At 35.1% G+C, this 22,002-nt stretch overlaps 1 protein-coding gene across 13 annotated transcripts in view; it reads left to right on the top strand.

The window, feature by feature from the left end:
* PPIP5K2 (diphosphoinositol pentakisphosphate kinase 2) overlaps window positions 1–22,002 on the top strand; it is a 53,875-nt gene that overhangs the window by 26,755 nt on the left and 5,118 nt on the right. For 7 of the 13 annotated variants that reach the window (XM_042822978.1, XM_042822984.1, XM_042822980.1 and 4 more), the window contains 13 exons: window positions 104–225; window positions 3,051–3,233; window positions 4,862–5,003; window positions 6,082–6,305; window positions 8,493–8,620; window positions 8,821–8,935; window positions 10,240–10,347; window positions 10,433–10,549; window positions 11,245–11,418; window positions 13,757–13,930; window positions 15,181–15,250; window positions 17,247–17,366; window positions 18,252–18,314. In XM_042822978.1, the coding sequence (XP_042678912.1) occupies window positions 104–225; window positions 3,051–3,233; window positions 4,862–5,003; window positions 6,082–6,305; window positions 8,493–8,620; window positions 8,821–8,935; window positions 10,240–10,347; window positions 10,433–10,549; window positions 11,245–11,418; window positions 13,757–13,930; window positions 15,181–15,250; window positions 17,247–17,366; window positions 18,252–18,314 (1,740 nt within the window). Of the gene's footprint in view, window positions 1–103; window positions 226–3,050; window positions 3,234–4,861; window positions 5,004–6,081; window positions 6,306–8,492; window positions 8,621–8,820; window positions 8,936–10,239; window positions 10,348–10,432; window positions 10,550–11,244; window positions 11,419–13,756; window positions 13,931–15,180; window positions 15,251–17,246; window positions 17,367–18,251; window positions 18,315–19,889; window positions 21,834–22,002 lie in introns of those variants that run through there. The other 6 variants (XM_042822991.1, XM_042822988.1, XM_042822987.1 and 3 more) reach the window with 6 other exon arrangements.

Here is a 22,002-nt window from a genome sequence, read left to right as displayed (position 1 = left end):
AAAAATAAAAACAAAAAAATAAAAAATGTGCTGAATGGCATAAATCCCTTTTGAAGATAATAAAGTGCAAAATGAGAATCTGAGCAAAATGTCTGTTTGTTAGGAGATTATGCTGGATTTCCTGGCTGTGGTTTACTTAGATTACATAGCACTTACCGACACGATCTCAAAATCTATGCTTCTGATGAGGGAAGAGTTCAGATGACTGCAGCAGCTTTTGCAAAGGTACTGTGTCAATCATAAAAGGTACTGTGTCAATTATAAAATTCTGAAATTTTCTAGCTTATTACTTCTAAAAATGTATGGAGATTTATTGTTTATTATAAATACAGAGGCTGTGTGTTTGGGTTTTTTTTTGTTTTTTTAAAAAAGTATTCTGAAAGATTATTTAGTAATATACAGGAAAGTTTCCAGTTAATGTGCCATGCTTTGAAGTTCTTTGAGCCATTGCAGTCGGGTTTTCATTGCACAGTCATAGTAGTATGCCATAGTTCTTTTGCAGTAAACAAAAAACGAAACAGAGAAACATTTTTTGTTTGCATCTTTCTTATTTCTTTAGGGCTTACTTTCTGAAATGTTCAGGAAATTTTGTCAGATTTCTTTGACAATTTTTATGTGTGATGGGTAAGAACTAAGACATTATAACTGAGTTAATACATTAATTTTCCCTGAGCAAAAAATTTTCAATTGATTCAGTGCACTGAACCAGAAGATCTGAGGTCCTGAAAACAGTTTTTTCATAGAAACCATCTTTCTCTTATTCACTAATAACCCTACAGAGAAAGCTTTTGAAGCTATCAGAAATATGGAATTAATAAACTACTTTGAAAATATTTAAATGAGAAATTGTAGAAACTGAAGATTAATTTGATTTGGGTTTTGTTATTGTTGTTTTTGTATGTGTGTGTTTCTACCAGTTGAAATAATTTATGTAAAAGGATACTTTTTAATTTTTAAGCTCAGAATTTCCTACTTCTCCAGATTTTGTAAAAGTGTTCTTTTACCCCTCTTCATACTAGGCAAATTCCTCTTTTGCTCCTCTTCCCAAGTAGCCTTTTTCATGTATAATACTTCCATTATTAATAATTTTGCTTCCTTCTTGCAGTGATACAAATCTTGAATCATTCGAGAGAACTCAGAGAAAGTACTACTGTGAATGATTTTCATAAATGCAGTGATAAGAGTGAGTTAGGTGAGAGGGAGCCTCTGTAGGTCATGTAGTTCAGCTTCAGACAGCACAAGGCTAGCCTGAATGAGGTAGCCTTCAACTGTATCCAGTCAAGTTCTGAGCATCTACAGGAATGAAGATTCCACAGCCTCTCAAGTTTTTAATTCCATCCTTCATTCTCAGGTAGTTTCTCTATTTCTTCTAGGTAGCCTGTCCCTGCCTGTATTCCTTTTTAATCCATGCTGACTTTCTACATGACTTTCCATATCTCAGGTTGGACTGCTTTTGTATTTTGAGGATTTTAAGGGACAGCTTTTCTGTGCACCTTTGCCCTTTGGGACACTCTTCCCCAGGATTTGCATGAAAAGCTTAAATATCATCATTTGCAGAGGCTCTGATACAATTATTTGTTGTCTTCTCTAAGAATTTGTCACAATATCATGGTTTCTATTGCCAAGGCTGCCACTGACCTTCACTTTCCTGACTTTCTGAGAAACAGCTCCAGGAAAATGTCTCAGCTAGATAGATAATCAGTATCCTTTGCCATGGAATTGTCCTGGATGTTCTTCAGAAATCTGGGATTCTTGTCACATGCAATATTGCTCATGCATTAGGTATCCAGAATTAAGTATTAAAAAAGGTATGAAATCAGGAGACATTCTTAGCTTTAGTTGGGTGGTCTGTAGCAGAGGCCTGCCTTGATATTACCGTTTATCTGTTCTTTCTGAACTGACTTGTAACTGGTTTGAAAGCAAAAATCTCAGTGGTCAAGTCACTTCTGTATAAACAGAATCCAGCTCTTCCTCCATGCCTTCCTGTAATTGTAGCAAAGCTCCCCTCATGTGAACTATTCCGCCTGTCTCTGTGATCTTCGTAAAATTAAACCTTTGCAGTGTTCAGAATTTCTGTTCCCCTTTTTGTTTCCATGCTGTTTGTGCTGGTGCACAGGTATTTCATGTGGACAGCTATCTGTCCTGCTTTCTCCTCAATCAGCGGACTTGAGGGGAACACCAGTCCATTTCTGTACTTACCTCAGTACCCTTCTGTTGCCAGAAGAGTCACAAAAGTTTCTTTATTTTGGAAGTCTCCATCCACCTTTTGTTCAACTATAGAATTTCATTGCCCTTCTACGCCACACAGGGCACCTCTGCAAAGGCTTTGTGTGTGTCCTCTCTGTCTTCCCAGATCATACTCAGTCTCTTTCTATAGCTCCTTCATCTGGTTCTTTGGACCAGGGCATGTTGCCCACAAGTTGGGTTGCTGTTGCACCGTGCACTCCCTTTTAACTGAGACCTGGACAGCCATGGCCTCCCAGAAGCACTCTTGGAGCTCACACTGGAGCTCACACTGGGGATCACACTCTAAGGGCACATCACCATCACTGTTACACCAACTGAAGCAATCCTACACACCAAGGCAGTGCTTTCATAGAATCTTGAACGGAATCACAGAACGTCTTGAGTTGAAAGGGATCTTAAAGCTCATCAGGCTCCAACCTTTCTACCAAAGCAGGGTTGCCAACTGCTAGATCAAGCAGTAGATCAGATTGCCCAGGGCCCCATCCAACCTGGCCTTAAACACCTTCAGGGACAAGGCATCCACAGCTGCTCTGGGCAACCTGTTCCAGCATTTCACCACACTCTCAATAAAGAACTTCCTCTGACATCTAATCTAAATCTCCCTTCTTTAGTTTAAAACCATTCCCCCTTGTCCTAACAAACCATTTGCCCTTGTCCTAATGGCTAAGTCCCTGTATATCTAAGCTATAGGCAACTAATATAATTTTGAGTTTAAATTAGTATTTTGAGTGTTTTTTATTTTTTATTTTTAAGGTACTGTTATTATCGCATGTTTGTTTGATTAATTACATTATCTGCTTCAGGGACTACTGGCCTTAGAGGGCGAGCTGACTCCTATTCTTGTCCAGATGGTAAAAAGTGCTAATATGAATGGTCTATTGGACAGTGACAGTGATTCTTTAAGCAGCTGTCAGCATCGTGTTAAAGCAAGGCTCCATGAAATTCTCCAGAGAGACAGAGAATTTACTGCTGATGACTACGATAAGGTTAGAACATAAGTAGTTTTCAGTTAAATGAAATAAATAGAGAAGTAAATACTTACATTAAAATAATGAGCAGTTGTTTTATGTATGTCCTTTGAAAAACCATGTATGTGTTTGCAAATAGTTTGGTCTAAGAAGGAAGCTGTAGCTATTGTGGTATTAGATATTCTGAGCTATTGAAATGTGACTAATCAGAATGGTTATTGTTACAAACTTCAAAGTAGGAATATAATCGGTGGTAGGGACCATATTAGTAAATCTTTTTCACTGGCTTTTTTTGAATTATTCAAGATATAAAACTGTGTTTTTAAACTTTTTTTTTAGTCTTCACTTTGACCTTTTTAATAAGTTTGTGATACTGTATCCTACAAGGTGCTGCTATCCTACAAGGCTTTTTTTCTGACTATAAAAGCAAAAAAAAAGGTAGAAAATCAGTAGAATAATTCCTTACCAGTGAAAGGAAATGTCTCATTATCATAATAACCTAATGCATAATGAAGTAGCTAATGTTGACATGGTATGATCTGCATGATTATTTCTAGTTTAAATGAAGGAACCTCAAATGTGGTCTCTGTGAGTTTTAGCTGATATTTTCTAAAATGTGTTGAGAGCAAATTATTGAAAAATAATTGTACTAGCTGTATGTATGCTCTTTGTGGACTTATTTAAGTGTGTAGATTAAAAGAATCAGTCAAATCATTGCCAGCAGTGGATTTTGCAGTACATGGAAAAAGTGACAGAGTACAGGGTTTCAAATATTTGTTTTATTTTCCCATTTTTTGCTCTGTATAGATATAGTGGGATGTAAAAGAAGACTGAAACTATAGTGTGTTCTCCTTTAAGATAGTGGCTAATGCTTGAGTTTATAAAGCGATAATATCTTTTCTGTATTTTTCTTATTTTCTTTCTTTTTAACTTACCTGCAATCAGGTAAGTTAACAATTTGCTTTTGCTATTTTGTTATATTTTGCTCTCTCCATGCCAGGGTATTATTCCTATGGATATAACAGGGAGGTAGGAACTGCTGTGAAGAAGATTTTGAGATACCTTTGTGCTTAAAAGGATTTATTTTTTTTCTGTGTTTGTGGGGGTATGTCCTATCCAAACAGAAAACTAAGCCAGGAGGAATCAGCTTTTTTTCCAGGTGTTTTATTCTTCCTTCTACTCAGGCTAATAAAGGTACTGCATAGAACAGTGTGGCTTTTATTCAGATGCATAGGTTAACTGTACTTTCTTATAAATCTTATTAGTTGAACAAAAGTTACAGAAAGTTGATAAGTATATACAGAATCAGAAGAATCCTTAGAATTTTCTTATAATTTTGTACATCTTAGAACAAAGTGGAGTTTTAGGAACTCTTGAAGCTGCTCTTGTTTACTGTATGAGAGTACTCATAATTTCTTGACGTCTTTGAATCTCTAGTAAAACTTAGAACTTTTCAATATATTTTTGATTCTTAGTTTCTCTAAAGGAGTAGGTGATTGAAAAATTGAAATTAATTTTTGAAATCAAAAATTAACAACCTGCATCAGTGTCTTTCACCTGATACTTAGAATCTTTAGTACTTTCCATCTTATTTCCAGAGTTTGTTTTTTTAAATCTAATCAGTGTGTGTTTATCTCAAATTGCAGCTTACACCATCTGGAAGCATCTCATTGATAAAATCAATGCAGGTTATTAAAAATCCTGTTAAGACATGTGACAAAGTCTACTCCTTGATCCAGAGCTTGACTTCTCAGATTAGGCAAAAAATGGAAGAACCAAAGTCTGCAGGTATTTGAACAGTTTTTTGTAGCTGTATGTAGTTTCTCTTGTTTGCATTTGAGAGAAAACTGCAATATAACCCTTCTGCAGTACAGTGGCTTTTAGCAGAACTTTTCAGCTATGGCATATGGATTTTTACAATCTGTTTCAATATGCATAATTTTACAGTAAAAAGCAGGAGGAACACTTGGTCATATTGCAGGTAAGAACTCTTTGTGGTATTCAGAAGTTCAGGCTAGTTGTCACATTTTTACAGAAATTCTTTACATAAAAATTTGTAACTCAGCAGTCCACAGAAGAAATAGGCAAAGCAGATGGTAAGAAAGCTAAGTTTTACAGGTATGCTTTTACATTTAAATATCTTTGCTTAAGATTTGTTACTCTCTGCAGATAATGCACAGAATTACTGCATAGAATTATGCTCAGTTTTAATGGTATTGAACCAGTGAAAAAGGAAAACTGAAGCTGGGAGCAACCACATTGCATTTTCTGCTTTAAGCTAAATATTTGAATATTTGTTATCTGGTATTCTTTGCAGTGCATTGCATACAAACAACTACTCTTCTGAGGTTGAACCCTGAAATTATATCACCTGTAGACGTGTCATTCGTTTTTGTCTGTTTGATCCAGTCTTCTGTCCTGCAAATGAGGATAGTCCGTTCTTTCTGCCAGACTTTTATTGTTGAAGAGAGCAATAAATTGGATTTGTGTTCTGCTCTGAAAAAGAGATGTTGTCTTCTTCCTCTTCCTCTCTCTTGGAATTTTCTAATAGTGTGGTTTTATTTTAATCTTTTTTTTTAATAATTATTATTTTAATTATCATATGTTCTGTAGGACACTTTATTCTTTGTGTTGTAGCTTTTATTAAAGGGCAAGTGGTACAGTACTACAGGGAGCCGTCTGCTGTCTTGATGTAACTAGATGATTTCAACAGTAAAATTAACCATATGCACATCTGTTCTCTCAGAAATAGCATAGTTATTTACTTTTACTCCTTTAAATATACAATTGTTTTCAACTATTATTATCATGTAATTAACCTTTTTTCTGTTATTTGGATACTCCTGATTACTTACTGTTTATCCAGATATTCAGCTGTACCACAGTGAAACACTAGAACTGATGCTGCGCAGGTGGGCCAAGCTGGAAAAAGACTTTAAAACAAAGAATGGAAGATATGATATTAGCAAAATTCCTGATATTTACGACTGTATAAAATACGATGTGCAGCACAATGGCTCCTTAAAATTAGAAAACACAATGGAATTATACAGACTTTCAAAAGCTTTAGCTGACATTGTGATTCCTCAGGTAAACATTTTCAGTTATGAAATAGAATACTTTATCATCTTTTAACAGACTGTAAGATGTAGGACTTTTCTATTAAAAGCCCCTATAACTTCACCTCTTATTTTCTGATCACAATAAGATTATTTTGTGTAAGAAAAATTTTGATTCATAATTCACTGAAATGTGGTAAGAGTGATTTCTTCCGGCAACTTAAGCTGTGAACATGTCTGCCTCCTCTTCTACAGTGTATTAAAGTGATGTGGTTCATCTCAAACATTCCTCATGGATGTAAGCAGAGCCCGTGTGGACAACTACGTACTCTTAAATCACATTTAATTTAATTCTTGCTCTTTTCACAACTTTATTTTCTGCACAATTTTTGTTTTCTGGGCTTTCTGCAACTGACATTGAATCCTATTCTATCTAATTTTAATTTACTTAAACAAGTTACATTTAGAAAGACCTTTCTGCTACTTCAAAATACTATCACTCCCTGATAAAAATGTACGCTTTAAATTTCACAGAATTTAAGGACAGATGTACTAGTTAAACTTCTCAGTACTGCAGTCTGTTAAATTCAGATTAGTGCTAAATGCTGTAGACTACAGGAAATGAAATTGTATTGTAGTGTAGGACAGAACATGCAAAAGCTGTCCAGAAGTGTCCTTGAAATTATATAGTGCTGTAACAGGGAGGTATTACTCATTTTCTGCAGCAAGTGAGGGAGCTTCTTTTCATGCCCATTTCTCAAACTGCCTGGCAGCAGGGAGGATGAAAAGAGCAATAATTCTAAGTGTACTGTGTGTATTATGTGGGTCTGCTAAGCTTAAGTTTGAATAGAGTATGAGGGAAGAGTAACTGAAAATAAAAGGAAGGAAGAAAATAAAAGAAAGCTTGTAAACATGCATAATTCGTATGGAAAAGCGCTTACACTGCTTTCTGGAGAAACCAAAAGATCCATGAAAATGATGCAAGCACTTTCATACCATTTGTGGCACAGACTGAGAAGCTTCTCAAATATGTTGTTTTTTACCGTTGTAAAAACCGTAACAGATACTGTATGTTCCAGTTGTGTTTAACTGCCATTTTAGTGCTATTTGAAGTGAATAGGAGATCCTCTGTGGGGTATGTTAACTCAGACTAAAGTAGACATCAAATAAGTAATGTGCCTGTCTTCACTGACTGGGAAAAAAATAGCTAATTGAAATGAAACCCACCATACCTGTCTAAGTCTGTATGGGAGAAAGAATAATCTTTTTTTGATCATACCAGGCAGGAAATCCACTTTTGTGGATGAAGAAGTGTTTCTCTGTTTTATCTCAAATAGGAGAAAGGAAAACCTCTTCTAACTTAAAAGTGGGTCAGATGTAATAAAGATATTAAACAGAATTGTTTAACTGTTTGCAGTCAGAACAATAGTAGGTAGCTAACTGAATAACTGCATACTGGTTAGAGGCTGACCTGCTAGCAAGGAGATCTGCAGAGAAGCATCTGGAGGTGCTGCTGGACAACTGGCTGGTGCCCTTGTGGCCAAGAAGGCTAATGGTATTCTGAGGTGCATTAAAAAGTGTGTGGCTGACAGCTTGAGGGAGGTGATCCTCACCCTCTGATCTGCCTTAGTGAAGCCATATCTGAAGTACTGCATCTAGTCCTGGTCTCTTCAGTCCAAGAAAGAAGGGAACTTCTTTTTAAAAAAAAAAAAATGTCCAGAGGAGGGCCACAAAGATGATTAAGGGTCTGGAGCATCTCCCTTCTGAGAAGAGGCTGAGAGGGCTGTTCAACTTGGAGAAGTCTCAGAGGGAATCTCTTTGCTGTTTATAAATATTTAAAGTGCAGATGTTGAGTGGATGGAGCTAGGCTCTTCTCAGTGGTGCCCAACAACAGGGCAAGGTGCAATGGACAAAATGTGGACACAGACTGATATTCCATCTGAAAATGAAGAAAAACCTCTTTATTGTGAGGGTGACAGAGCACTGGAACAGGCTGCCCATAGAGGTTGTGGAGTCTTCCTCTGGAGATAATCAAAACTCAGTGGCACTTTACTGTGCAAGGAAACCTGCTTTTAGCAGGAGGTTAGACTAGATGATCTCCAGAGATCCCATCCAACCCCATAATTCAGTGATTCTGTGATTTTATTATACAAGCCTTGTCTTAGAATGTATGTTAATCCTGAACTGGATTTTAAGACTTTTTTTTTCCCTAATATAGGAATATGGTATTTCTAAGGCTGAGAAACTAGAGATTGCCAAAGGTTATTGCACTCCTCTAGTTAGAAAAATCCGTTCTGACCTTCAGAGAACTCAAGATGATGATACTGTAAATAAGCTTCACCCTCTGTAAGTCTTCTAATATTTTATATGATTATGTCAATCCTTACTTACTCCATACTTTCTGACTTACTCCGTACCTTCTGTACTTGAAATATCTTACTGCTTCAGAGTAATTTAAAATATTTGATTCATTAATTAGTTGATGGCTAATTCTAAAACAGCCACATGTCATTATGGTCTAATAAGATTTTTTTTTTCCTTTTAAGTTACTCCAGGGGTGTTATGTCCCCTGAACGCCATGTTCGTACACGACTGTATTTCACCAGCGAAAGTCATGTTCATTCCCTGCTATCCACCCTTCGTTATGGTGCCTTATGTGATGTAAGTCAAACACTTTTTCTGTGAAAACTGTGATATTTTTCTGTGATATTTTAAGAAAAAAACAAAATAACCTACTTTTACTAAAACTGTATTATGTGAAAGCTTAATTTTTCCAAGTGTCTTTGAAGATTATTACACTTTTTGAAACATTGGATTTCTTTGAAATATGGCCCTGCATATATACTGACTCCTAATGTGATAATTTGTTGGAAAAGAGCACGCCCTTTTAAATTAGTGCTGGGTTGCACTGGCTTATTCAGTTATACAGCTGATACTGTGGTCTCAAAAGGGTTTGCAGAGGACAGATAACTCATTTCTTTGTCTTCTGTTGTCACCTTTCCAACTCTTTTTCCTTCAAATTGCAGTTCAGATGTCTCTGAATTCATTTTTTGGATTGGCTTGTTTTTGTGATTGTCATATTTTCAAGATCTTTCTGCCTGCCACTGTTGCATAGTATTTTAAAGGATATGCTTTATTTTCCATCTGATTGGTTTGGAAACCAAAGTCTTTTAAAATAAATAAATAAATAAAATTTAAAAAGACCAACTTTCAGGTTCACCAGTTGCCCAGATAAGCTCATGGAGAGGACAAATGTAGCACCACAGGGCCTATACAACTGATTCTAAGTTTGATGTAAATTTAAATCTATTTTTTGTAGTGGCTGTATTGGCATACTTTCTGCTGGTAACAGATTAGTAAACTCACTGGTTAAACTCATAAACCCCTGTGGTGTGCCGTAGGGGATACGCATGTACTTTTAAGCTTATAAACTTTTTAGTTTCCTTTAAAATAAATTACTAAGTGTAGCAGTTCTTCATTATTCATGGACATGTTTTTAGAACATGAAAAAGGTGAATATTCATATTAAATAATTCAGAATGAGATGATTATTTTTCTTTTGTATTTTGGAAGCCTTCTCTATCTGCTTAACTCCCAGAGAGATATACCTAGAAATATTTCCTACAATATGCCCACACTATTTGAAGGGGATTTTATTGCAAAATCAAAAATTCCAACCAGAAAAATGTCAATGGTACTTCTGTTTACAAAGCATTCAACATTATTAACAAAATAGCCAGAAAGATACTCCGAGATAAATCTACTTTTTATTCATTTTATGCATATTTTTACTTCACTTTTTTCTAGATGTATCTCTAGTTTTTCATTAGCTATAGTAAAGCTTCATACTTCTGCTGTTAATATAAAAACCATCTAAAGAGGTGAAAATGGAAATCATCAGTCTTTCTAAAGAAAATTGCTGGCTTTTATTTGTCAAGATTCTAATATTTTTTTCTGTTCATAAGGAAACAAAAGATGAACAGTGGAAACGAGCTATGGATTACTTAAATGTTGTCAATGAACTCAATTACATGACACAGATTGTTATCATGCTGTATGAGGATCCAAATAAGGTATTTGAAATGTATGAATGCCTTCAGAAATGAGTAGTGCTAAGCCTACATATTAAAGTGTAAACCTATTTATCATTTTCTTCAGGAACTTTCTTCGGAAGAACGTTTTCATGTAGAGCTGCACTTTAGTCCAGGAGCCAAAGGCTGTGAGGAAGATAAAAATTTACCATCTGGATATGGATACAGACCTGCCTCCCGAGAGGTAATGATTAGGCCTTTATTTCAAGCAAAAGTTAGTTTTTCTGAATGCAGAAAACAAATAGTGGAAATTTTTAGGTTAAAAATACAAGTGTGATTTTCTTTTTGGTCCACTTTAAATGGACACAGATAATTTAAGCCTGCTGTGGCTTTGCCAGTCTGAACTAGGAATACAAAGTACTCTTTATAAGAAAGGTGGTAGCAATGCTAGTGTCAGATCAATGATATTCTGGCAACTGAAAGAAACATTCAAGAAAATAAGGTAGTTTAGCATGCTTATAAATACAGATTATTGGGGAGTGCTTAATATTTTCGAGGTTGTATGTATAGGTGTGTGGACTTACCACATGATTTCTGAGAACTGAATGAAAGCAAGGCGGGAATTCAAATATTGACTTACAGGGCTAGAATTTTACCACTGTGGAAACAGAAAATTGAAGTGGGATATGTTGGCTGAATGGTTTGACTAATTAGAAACCCACTGTACAGGCAGTGGTTAGTTAGGAGCAAATACACATGGGTTAGTAAAGTCTATAACAATATTTATTTTATAACTAGTTGTGCAGTAATATGTGATTTATTTGCATCTTTAAAATCAGCTTGTGTTGTGTTTTTCTAGAAGGTTAATTTAGTAACCACTTCTGTCTACATGATACAAGGTGTGCAGCTAAATTGGAAAGAATTATGTATTGTTTATAGAATGAAGGCTCGAAGAAAACCTCACATAGAAATGATAGTGATGAGGAGGCACATACTTCTAAAAGGGATGAAACAGATCGGTCAGTAGTGATGTTCAAGCCAATGGTATCAGACCCAATTCATATACACAGAAAGTCACCCCTTCCGAGATCCAGGATGATTGGTTCTGTTGAAGTAAGTGTTTATGTTTTGGAGAATATCTTTCACAGAAGTTAACTTCTGTTTTTCTTAACAAAATGATAACAAGGGTAATTCTGTTTTCAGTTACACGTAATGTTAAATATGGTGTTCCTCAATAGCAGTAATTTGCCTGAAGGATTTTGTTTTTATGAATGATTATTTTTCCATGAAAGACTTATGTCCTTTTTTCTTTTCAAGCCATATTAAAAAAAAATCCATATTTGAAGATGTGTGTTTAGGTTGAAAAAGTCTTCATCTTCAAACTAACTTGTATTGTTTTTGTATTCATCCTTACAAGACATCTGGTACTGGGAATTGAGAAAACCTTCAGGGTGATCTTGCAGAGAGGGAACAGAGGGATTGGTGGGGGTTGGGGGGGGCGGGAGGAAGGAGAGGAGAGAGAAAATGTCTTCAGCTGTATTTGTTTTCATGTGGAGTGGAAGTGACTCCACTTGTGCAGCATTTGCATTTGAAGGTAAGAGAATAAACTGTAAGTGTTTTTTTTGTTATTGTTGTTGTTTTTAATGGATGGGGTTTGCATTTCATGAATTCTTTAGATAACAGCTTGAACAGTCTAGTCTCCTGCCTTGAAGGCCATGACATCTAGGTGTGCTTCACGGATATGGCTTTAATGTCACAGAGGTGGGGAATGCATAGCATTGTCACTGACACCACTTGCGCGATTGAGTGGCAAAGCTTCAGTTGGTGCATAGTGGCACTTCTGGGACTGTAATGCTGGAAGCAGACTAACAGCTTCTTATTGCCTCATTTTTAGTTGCTTAAAGCCATCAGAACTTAAGATTCACACCCAAACCTTTTCCTTTCATGTTTGTATTGGGAATGGACTGTTTGTATGCGCTGCAAGTATTACAGAAGTAAGATTTGCAAGTTATTAGTTGGTTATTAGTAGCACAGAGAGAAAAAGGTGCATGGTTTCCTCCTGTAAGGATATCTGTATAACTTCATGTGACTTTCATAAATTAACAAAGATAATAAATGTGAATGTCTTACATTTCCTACTTCCAAGTTTTATCATAAACAAATGCTCACAACATCAGTATTTTAGATTTTTAAATGCTGTTTTCAGTGTGATCATGCAAGCTCCCCTCCTAGTTATGAGTTCATATACACAAAATTTTTTAGACTATGTACTTCAAACCTTTAACCTTTTTGATTTTTGTGAATATAGAAGTTACTTTCACAAGATATCAATAACATGAATTGCTAAATTTTGACTGTGTGAGTAACAGATGTCTGGATACTGGATAGAACATGTTCCAGCTTTCAGTGATTGTCTATTAGCTGGAATATTCAAAGAAGACATATACTGTGAGGGTTGGTTTTTTGTTTGTTTTTTTTTATAGGGAAGTTGAAAGTTTAATCTGGCCCACTGAAATCTGCAAAACCAGTATTTGGAATATTTATACCAAATTGTATTTTTCAAGTGTTTTAAAAAAGTGATTTTACTGAACCTTAAACTGCAACTGCCTTGAACTTTTTTTTTTTTTTTTTTTTTTTTTTTTTTTGGTCTTTAAGGCAATTCTCTTTTCCTTTATATCCGTTAATTTGAAAGGACACTGTCAGGTGATAGATGGAAGTTTAAATCTGGGACATATTCAGCCATATTCCTAAAAATATTTCAACTGTGATTGAATAATGAAATAAGAGTTCTAGGGTTGAAATCAGAAAGTAAGGCTCATCAGTGTTTGAGATCAAAATCTCAATTGCCAAAATTGTTGTTCACTAATGATATGTGTTATTTTAGGGCTTGTGGGACTCAGCCTGATGCTGTCTTCTCTTTAAGTCTTACAGCTGTCTAGCTTCAGATAATGTTTAGATGGTATTTGGGACTGGAAATCTGCTAAAAGTCAGGCTGTATTGCCTACCAGCCAGTTAGAAAGTCTCAAAGGCAGTTATAAAAATTAGTCTATTAGATAAGACTATACATAAACTAGAAATGAAAACTCATAATTAAATAGGCAAGCTCGATGTATTTAGATGAGAAAAACTATTAAACAGTACGTCAAGGTTACCAGTTACTGGTGCCCACTCTTTTTTCTCTCATGCCATTTAATAAGTAATCTACCAGAAATATGATGAAAGTGATGTATTAAAAGATAGTTGATTGAGTGGAACTGGTAACTTGCTAGTATTTTAATAAAATTCTTCCCTACTCTCTGTTTAATAGTTTTAGAAGTACTACATAAAAAGGTGCGAGCAGACTGTTTTTTTTGGTTTTTTTTTTTTTTTTTTTTTTTCTTTTCTGTTCATTTGCTCTGTTGAATCTAACTTTGCATGCTTTGCTGTTTTTTGCCCCCTTTCTCACTTCCAGGAAGAGAGCCCCCTGAGTGTGTCTAGCCCAGAGTGTATTGGTACCTGGCTGCATTACACCAGTGGTGTGGGTACTGGGCGTCGAAGACGCAGATCAGGGGAACAAATCACTTCTTCCCCTGTCTCCCCCAAATCATTGGCTTTCACATCCAGTATTTTTGGCTCATGGCAACAGGTTTTTAAACTTTACTTCATTAAACATTATTATGCATTCCAAGCAACAACCAACTGTCTTTAAGGACATCTAATCCCTTGTTACGGATTACATTTGAAGCAAATTCTTCCACTTTTTAAAATTACTTCCCGAGAATGTTTGGGGGAAAAAGAGCAAGTGCATGTTTTTCCACTGAATGTGTTATACACTTTCCTGAAAAATTGGTTTCTTTTTAGGAATTGTAAATGTTACCCCAGTAGAAAAGACACTAGACGTTAGTCTACTGCCTAATAAAACAGATTTCTGCTTTGGTTTAGTTGTCCTTTAAGACTTTAAAAATGGCATTGCTTAATTTGGTGGTAGGTAAATTGAAATTTAATTTATTTTTTTTTTAATAATTGCAACCAATACCATTTAAAATAATTTATTTGGAACTTCATACTGCTGTTCAAAACTTGTTTTGCATTTATCATATTTTCAGTGGCCTGATATTAACTATTGCAGGGAACAAACTCTAGCACTAATAATTCTTGCGTTCTGTATCTGGAGGTATCTAAAACTCCCAACGCAGTACATCATCCATTGTCTTGTACAATATTTTGAAGATTTTTCTAATTATGTGGGGGAGGCAGCTGGAAAAAAAAAATGCAATTTTTTAAAATGACGGTGAAAATCCAAGATTCTTTGTATTTCAAGATATTGTTTACCTGTATGACAGTGGATGGTGTTCTGTTAATCATACACTTTTTCTTTGAATTTTTTTGTAATTTCCCTTTTGTGGAATATTATAAAACTATGTGCATAGGAAAAGTTTATATCAGTAAAGGCTGTGAGCATCTGAAGATTACACTAATTGAGCCCGTGCATGGATCAGTGATTGTGTGGTGTCCTCAATAGCCTGTCTGTCTTTCCTTCCGTCCCCTCCTTTTTTCAATACAGGCGCAGTTTAGGAGAGTGAATTTGGTAAAACTAAAATAAAATGTCTCAAACGTCTGTTCTCATATCTGTCTTGGTCTGTGTCCCTTCTCATTCTGAATGCTTGCTTTGCATCACTCCATTGCAAGGAACTCATATGTGAAATGGACTCCCTTCAGAAGGGGATATTGCATGATCTTTCATGTTTCCTTTACATATTTTTACTAACACTTATCATACAGCTTATTAACACTTGTCTGTATGAAACAGGCTGCTGTATCAAGATTAAATGGACATTTCATGCTGCTGTTCTACCTTCCCTTATTTTTCTGTTGTTTTGTATTTTTTATATTCAGGTCCTATCAGAAAGCAATAGTAACTTACGAACACCAAGAACTATTCTGGAACAAAAGCAGAGCAGTCTAGGTATGTACATACAATTGAAATTTTCTTTATGTTAGCAGTTTTTCATCTGCCTGTTGTTCTGCACAGTTTACATTCTTAAACTTCTGTGTAATAGGACCTGGTAGTGTTTTGCTATCAATAATGTATTGAGTGTCTACCTATTGAACTGGACAATTTTCTGCAACAGTAGTCTCTAAGTAAACCACTACTGAAAAGAGCAAATTGTTGGCGCTACTGACTGAAAGAGGTAACAGGATTATTTTTAACATAAAGTAGATTTTTTAGATGTAATTTGACACTGAGGTTTTAGCAAGAATCTTTTGCATAGAAATGACCTACAGTGGAAACTTAAAGCACATTTCTTGAGGGTGCTTTAGCAAGACGAGGAGGAAAGAAGAAACATCAAGTATTGTGAACCACTGGGGTTTTTGCACACATTCCCTCTCCTAAAATCAGTTTCTTCTTTTCAGCGTTAGAATGAATCATGCTATAATTCAATCGTATCAAATTCTTTCCATTCAGATGGTATTTTTCTGTAACTTCTTGGGAACTGGCATTCATATTGCTGAAATATAAAACCATGAGATCTTGCACTAATGCAAATTAATACTATATCTTTTTTTCTTTTTTTTTTCTGTGTGTCCTTTCATGGAAAAAAAAAATAAAGTGTACAAAGTGCATAAGCTGTATATACATAACCGAAAGTAGCTTTTTAATTCTTTGCAAAGATCTGGTTTGGGGGTTTTTGTTTTGTTTTGGTTTGGGTTTTTTGCATGTTTAATTATTCTGTGATATTTTCCTTTCTACTATATTTTTCCATTAGTAAAATGCATACATCTTGTTTACGGAAGTAATTTTTTTATTGTGTGCTTGCTAAAGTTAAGTAACTTTCTTTTGCCAATATGACACAATATGTCTTGTGGAAGTTGATTTATTTCTATGCATAGGTCAAGGTATTACATTTGATGTTGAAAGCTGTTGCCACAGACCAGGCAATTTATTTTGGCTGTGATTAGTCACATGTGCTAGTAATGTTTCCTTTTTTGGATCACCAAAAGCAATAAAAGGAAGTATTATTGGATAGATAGTTGGTCTTCAGAAGCAGCCTATCTAAAATTCAAAAGATGAGTCCTGAGTGAAAACACTTTCTTTCAACTAATAGTGAAGAACTGAGTAAAAAATAAAGCTGCGTTTTTTTTTTTTTTGTTTTTTTTTTCCATTTCAGTCAATGTCCTATGTAAATTCCAGATACAGTGAATTATGAGTTATTTTTCTCTATGTGGCTTTCAGTGATTTGTCAAAACTTCCATTCCAGTGGCAGGATTGTATGACTGTTACAGTGGACTGTAACAAGCAACAGTGGACTGTTACTTGCATGGAGATGTACAAATGTCTTCTCTGGAAGGGAAGTCAAGTTAACACTGTGAAACAGACATTTTCAGTTTCTGACGTTGTCAGTGATGGTAGATGGACTGTGAACAGAGTATTTCCAATTTGATATACTTTTTGTTTGAGTTAAAGGGAAAATATTTCCATGTCTGTGGAAATGCGTGCATATTTCATTGCAGCCTGTCATCTCAAAAGCTGATTTGGATGAAAGCAATGAGAAGTATTTTCCTAGTTCATATTTGTTTCAGAACTGCAGCTTTTAAAGCACACAAGACTCACATCATCATCTTGCTTTTGTTTTTTTGTTTTGGTTATATTTACATTAATGCTAACTAGTAACTTTTCTTTACCAAATGTGAAAACAGGATAAGAAGTCACTGTGTTAAACTCAGTCCTCTCTTTGCAAATATGGCAGAGAGTGCTGTCTCATGAGTAGAAGCACAATAAATTATGGTAGTTTCAGCCTACAAGTACCTCTGACATTACAAGCATATTGTGAACCTGTCCAAGGCACTGCCAAAAGCTGCCTTTTGTGTGGTAAGAGCCATGTGCTTGCATGCTGCATGCATCCCCAATGTGAATGGACGAACACCTGGTTGTTGTATGTATTTTTTCTAACTCCCATCAGGGTCTCACTGTGCGGGCCTGTTTAGCACCTCAGTGCTCGGGGGTTCTTCAAGTGCACCTAACCTACAGGATTATGCTCGTACTCATCGTAAAAAGCTGACTTCTTCTGGCTTCGTAGATGGTATGTGCACACTCTCGCACATGCACGCACAAACCCATGTGCCACATTAAACTTCTAAAGATAAATCTTTCTCTAATGGAATCCTAGAATCCTTTGCCTTAGTATTAGTTATATGAGGTTCTGTTCTTTCGTAATTGCCCATACCTTGCTTATGTGTAACAACAGCATATTTAATTTCTGTCTCGAACATTAGCTCACAAAATTGTAACACGTGTCAGATAACTTCAACAAATGCTTTTTTTTTTTTTTTTTTTTTTTTTTTTTTTTTTTTGTGAAAACTAAGATTGTAGTTTTGAATTTCTCATTTTAAATGTCAGGTTTTATCATCAATTATTGATCTTGAAGTAAATTACCTGGAGCAAGAAATGAAAGAAATGACAAAGTGATAATTTAAATACTGATGGTGAAAATTTTAGGATTCCTGACTTGTTTTTCAGTGGGGTTTGGATTACAAAAGAGCAGGAGGTTTTCAGTTTTTAATAATCTGGGGTAGAGAAGGAAGTTTTTTACTAGATTTCAGAACATAAAAGTGCCAAAGGACACCTTTATAGCTCTGAGGTGAGACGGTATTCATGCTGTTTCCCCCTCTCTGTTCACTACTCAATGTTCAACTCAAACTTGATATAACGTTGTATGCCAGAATCACCAGCTCATTCTGCTTGTTTTCATACACTTCATTACACATCTTGTAGTTAGCAGCAATCCAAATTTTCTTCTTTTTAACCTCTATTTAGATTTTAGTCCTTTTCCGTGGTCCCCTCTGCATGCCACTCAGTTCTAATACCTTCTCATCTTTTTTTTTTTTCTTTCCTCTTTTCCTTTTTTAAAATGTCCCTCTTTTGGTAGCTGTTACAAATTTCAGGTACCTGTTTTTCTCTTTCTTAGACACCACACGCGGTTCTGCTGTTAAAAGGTTTTCTATCTCATTTGCTCGACACCCAACCAATGGTACGTTTTGCTTTTATTTTAAAAACAAAAACAAAAGGTTCCTCGCTTCATCCCTTTTATTTTTATTTCAAATATGGGGTGTACAGTATCATCCAGCCGTCTGTCATTCCTAACTTCAAGCACAATTCCAAATATATTTGTAATCATTAGATATCCTAATCCCCTTCGCTACCATTCATTAGTTAAAATATAACATCAAAATTCATTCCTCAGAAAAATTCTTGAAAAAATTGAAGTGCTGCTGTTAATCATGATCTCTGTAATAAATTATTGTCCCCGATTTCTCATGTAATCAAGACTGTATGGAGCAAGATAAAAACAGAGATAAATCTGATCTTTATTGGGCATATGCTTCTTGATAGCTGCTGCTGCTTCTTCTTCACCTTTCTTCTGCTGAGCTGTTTCCCTGATGCAGAATCAGCCGCCTGATTCTAAAATAAATCACTGAAGTGACAACTCGAGTTTATGACTATCTTCTTGAAGTGATGCTAAATTAAAAATATAAAGAAGACATTTTATTTCCATTCCTGCTTAATTGCTGTATTTATCATCAGACAAAAGTTTATTTTACCTTTTCATGTGTCTCATCAGATGTGCAAATTACTATATCTTGCACTAAAAAAGTCACAGCAAGAGAACTGCCTGTTGCTTACATTGACCTTTCAAGCTTCAAGAGTAAGAGTTAGATTGTCTTCAGACTAATATATTTGCAAAAAAGATCTCATATAACACGTATGACAGAGGTATATCTTCCTCTTTCTCAGCAAAATATTTCCTGCCTAACTTTATACGTGATTAAATAGGACCAAAATATATCCTGTTCACGGAAACCAAACTCAGTCTTCAGTATCCACCTGATCTTAAAGTAGCTATTCCAGATTTCTTAACTGTAGTTTTAAAATAGGTGAGGCCACTGGCTGAGCTCAGTGATGATGACATCACTGAAACTGCAGTGGAAATCATCAGCATTTTTGTGTTAGACTCAAAATGAATTTGTTTAGAAACAAAGTTAGAGTATTTTTGTTTTGCTTTGCTGAGAAGCAAGGTGGTCTTTTACTATATTCACTTGGAATACATGTGAATTTTTTCACACTGCAGTGCTTATTGAAGAAAAACTGGTATACTAGGAAAAATAGGAACCCATTATTTATCTTTAGAATCAAGTAATATTTCCAAAACATACAGGGTCAGAAAGGGCTGCATTTGAATATATCAATCTAATAATTGGTTACTTTCTGTTCCATTTAGCGCTCTCTTTTTGTGACTGCATTCTTTAAAAATAGATCTAAATTTCTTTTAATGAATGCATTGATTGTTCTGATTCATTTAATACAGATGTTTTCCCACACATCTTTTACAAGACTAATGCATGCTCCATGAGCTCCTTTAGTATCTGAATATATTGCAGATTTCTGAGTTCTCTACTAACGTAAGGACATATTGGTGTTGTTTTGTCTGTCCTATGGACTGTCATTTTTATTCTCTTTGTCCCTTTCACTCTGTTTTTTCTTACTTTTATGTTGTTATCACACCCTTTAACTCATATCAGACTCCTCCCTCTCCCACCATCTTTAGTTCAAGGAACATGGTGAAACAAGTATCTTCTGACAGTGCTTTACCTTATTTTCTGGGCCTCTGTGCAGAACACCCACACCTCTTTAGGTGCTGGTCCATTTCCTCTGTGGAATTTCTAGGCTCCAGTGGTATGTCTCTACAGCTTTTAAATGTAAGGCAGCAGGGTGGCTTTTTGAGATGCCGCGTAACCCTTTCATTGTCTTGCATTTTGATGGGGATGATGTTTTATGAGTCAACATAGACAAAACTCAAAAGTTGTCAGCTTATAGGATATTGCTTTTAGAAGGGGTACTGTCAGGCTTCTTTATCTTTAAAATTCAAACTTGTTTGTCATAAAATTATATTAAAAAGAGGTTTCATAATTTATAAAATATTCAAATAAAACACTGCAGAAAAATTTCCAAGATGTTTTTTTAAGTCGTATCAGCTGTGAAGATATTGCAGCAACATGCTGGTATATGGCTATCAGCAGAATTGTCAAAACCGAATAAAAAGTTATGAAGGGGCAAATTCCTGAAAGAAAAATGGTTTTCTTTCTCTTTGTGTAGACTGTGAGTGCACTTGAAATTCATTTATGGTTTTCTATAACACTGCACTGTCACAGTAATAATTATTAAAAAGTTAGCCTGACATTGTCCCACTACTTTCACTGCAAAATTAAAAAAAAAAAAACCATTCAAATGATTGCACGACTGTGATTTTTCTCTCAGTGTAAAGAGAGAAGTCTTAACCTTACTGTAATGCAAAGAAAGGGTTTGCGCTTTGCATGCATGCGTAGTTACTTAAGATATTAACATGTATGCCAAACATATTTTGGTGCTTACACTGAAACTTAAGTCGTTGTGTTTACATGAAAATAGAAACAAAATATGTGGAGGTGTTTCTTTTGTACTTGAAAACAAAGTTTCCATGAAATGCATAATTTTATTTGAAGCCGACATAAGTATGCATTGATTAATCAATCAATATATTAATTTATATTAATCAATCAATAATCAAGATATTTGGAGTGACTGTCCCTCCAGCTTTATGGCCAAGGTGGATTCAAATATAAATATAGGCATTTTCAGGATGAAATTCTTCTTCTTTGTGCAAAGCACTGAATGAGTTTATGGGTAACACTGGATAACAGAGGAATATTAATGCTTATTTGTCTGGGGGGAGGGGACAGTTCATAGTCATAACGCTATTGCTAATAAATGTACCTTGAACTGAAACTCTAAACATTATTTCATTCACTATTGATTCTTCATTTAAATATATTTTTTTAAGTGTAGCAACTGTAAATTTATAGTATTTAATTTCAAAGTTGTAATGTTATAGCTGTATGTTGAAAATACTAATGGATATATTTTCTGCTTTTGAAATGCAATTGAATGAAGAGCTGTTCATTGAGTTACCAAGTATGCAGTAGTTTACAGAGCTGCAGGGTGGGTTTTTTTCCCAAGATGTGTTTAAGTACTTGTCCTTGTGTTAGTAATAGGAATATACATGGTTGCTTTATACTAATGTAGAAAAACAAAGTCTAAAGAATTTTTAGATTTTGGTTTGGAAATACATACCTGGACCAGTGTATGAAACTTCTGGTATTTTAAGTAAGGTTTTAAAATGCCAAAAGGTAGGTGTAAAACTGTCTTACAAAGTTGAAACTCATTAACAAAAGGCAGAAAAGTGCAGATAGTGGTTTTCCTTTGATACATAAGGCTACGGTTTGTTTTCACAGAATAATGAAGGTGATAGAATTTGAATTCTGAAAATATATTTCTTCCCAGAAGTGGTAGCATTTGTAGTTCTTATTTTGGCTAACTGTTTACAACATAGCTGTCTTACTGCACTTACATGAATTAGTCACCTACTTGTTCTTGAAGAATGTGAATGAGTAGGAGAAATACTGCTATACTTGACTGTTTGTTTTGTTTTTGGTTTGTTTTTTTTTTTTTTTTTTTAACTACATTTGTCTTAGAGGAAGATTATCTTTCATTTAGAAGAGTACAACTGTGAAGTTTGCAGACTTGCACATGGGCTTTATATCCCATGATATGCTGTATGGTACCCTGAGTTTTGTATATCCTGGAAATTGGCACATCTTGTTCCAACTCCTATAATATTTAAT

The sequence above is a fragment of the Centrocercus urophasianus genome, unplaced genomic scaffold, assembly GCF_019232065.1.
Source record: "Centrocercus urophasianus isolate 14NV4802_14NV808 unplaced genomic scaffold, USGS_Curo_1.0 seq_21, whole genome shotgun sequence".
NCBI lineage: Eukaryota > Metazoa > Chordata > Aves > Galliformes > Phasianidae > Centrocercus > Centrocercus urophasianus.
The sequence above is the reverse complement of the archived record's forward strand: the minus strand, read 5'-3'. Positions and strand labels throughout refer to the sequence as shown.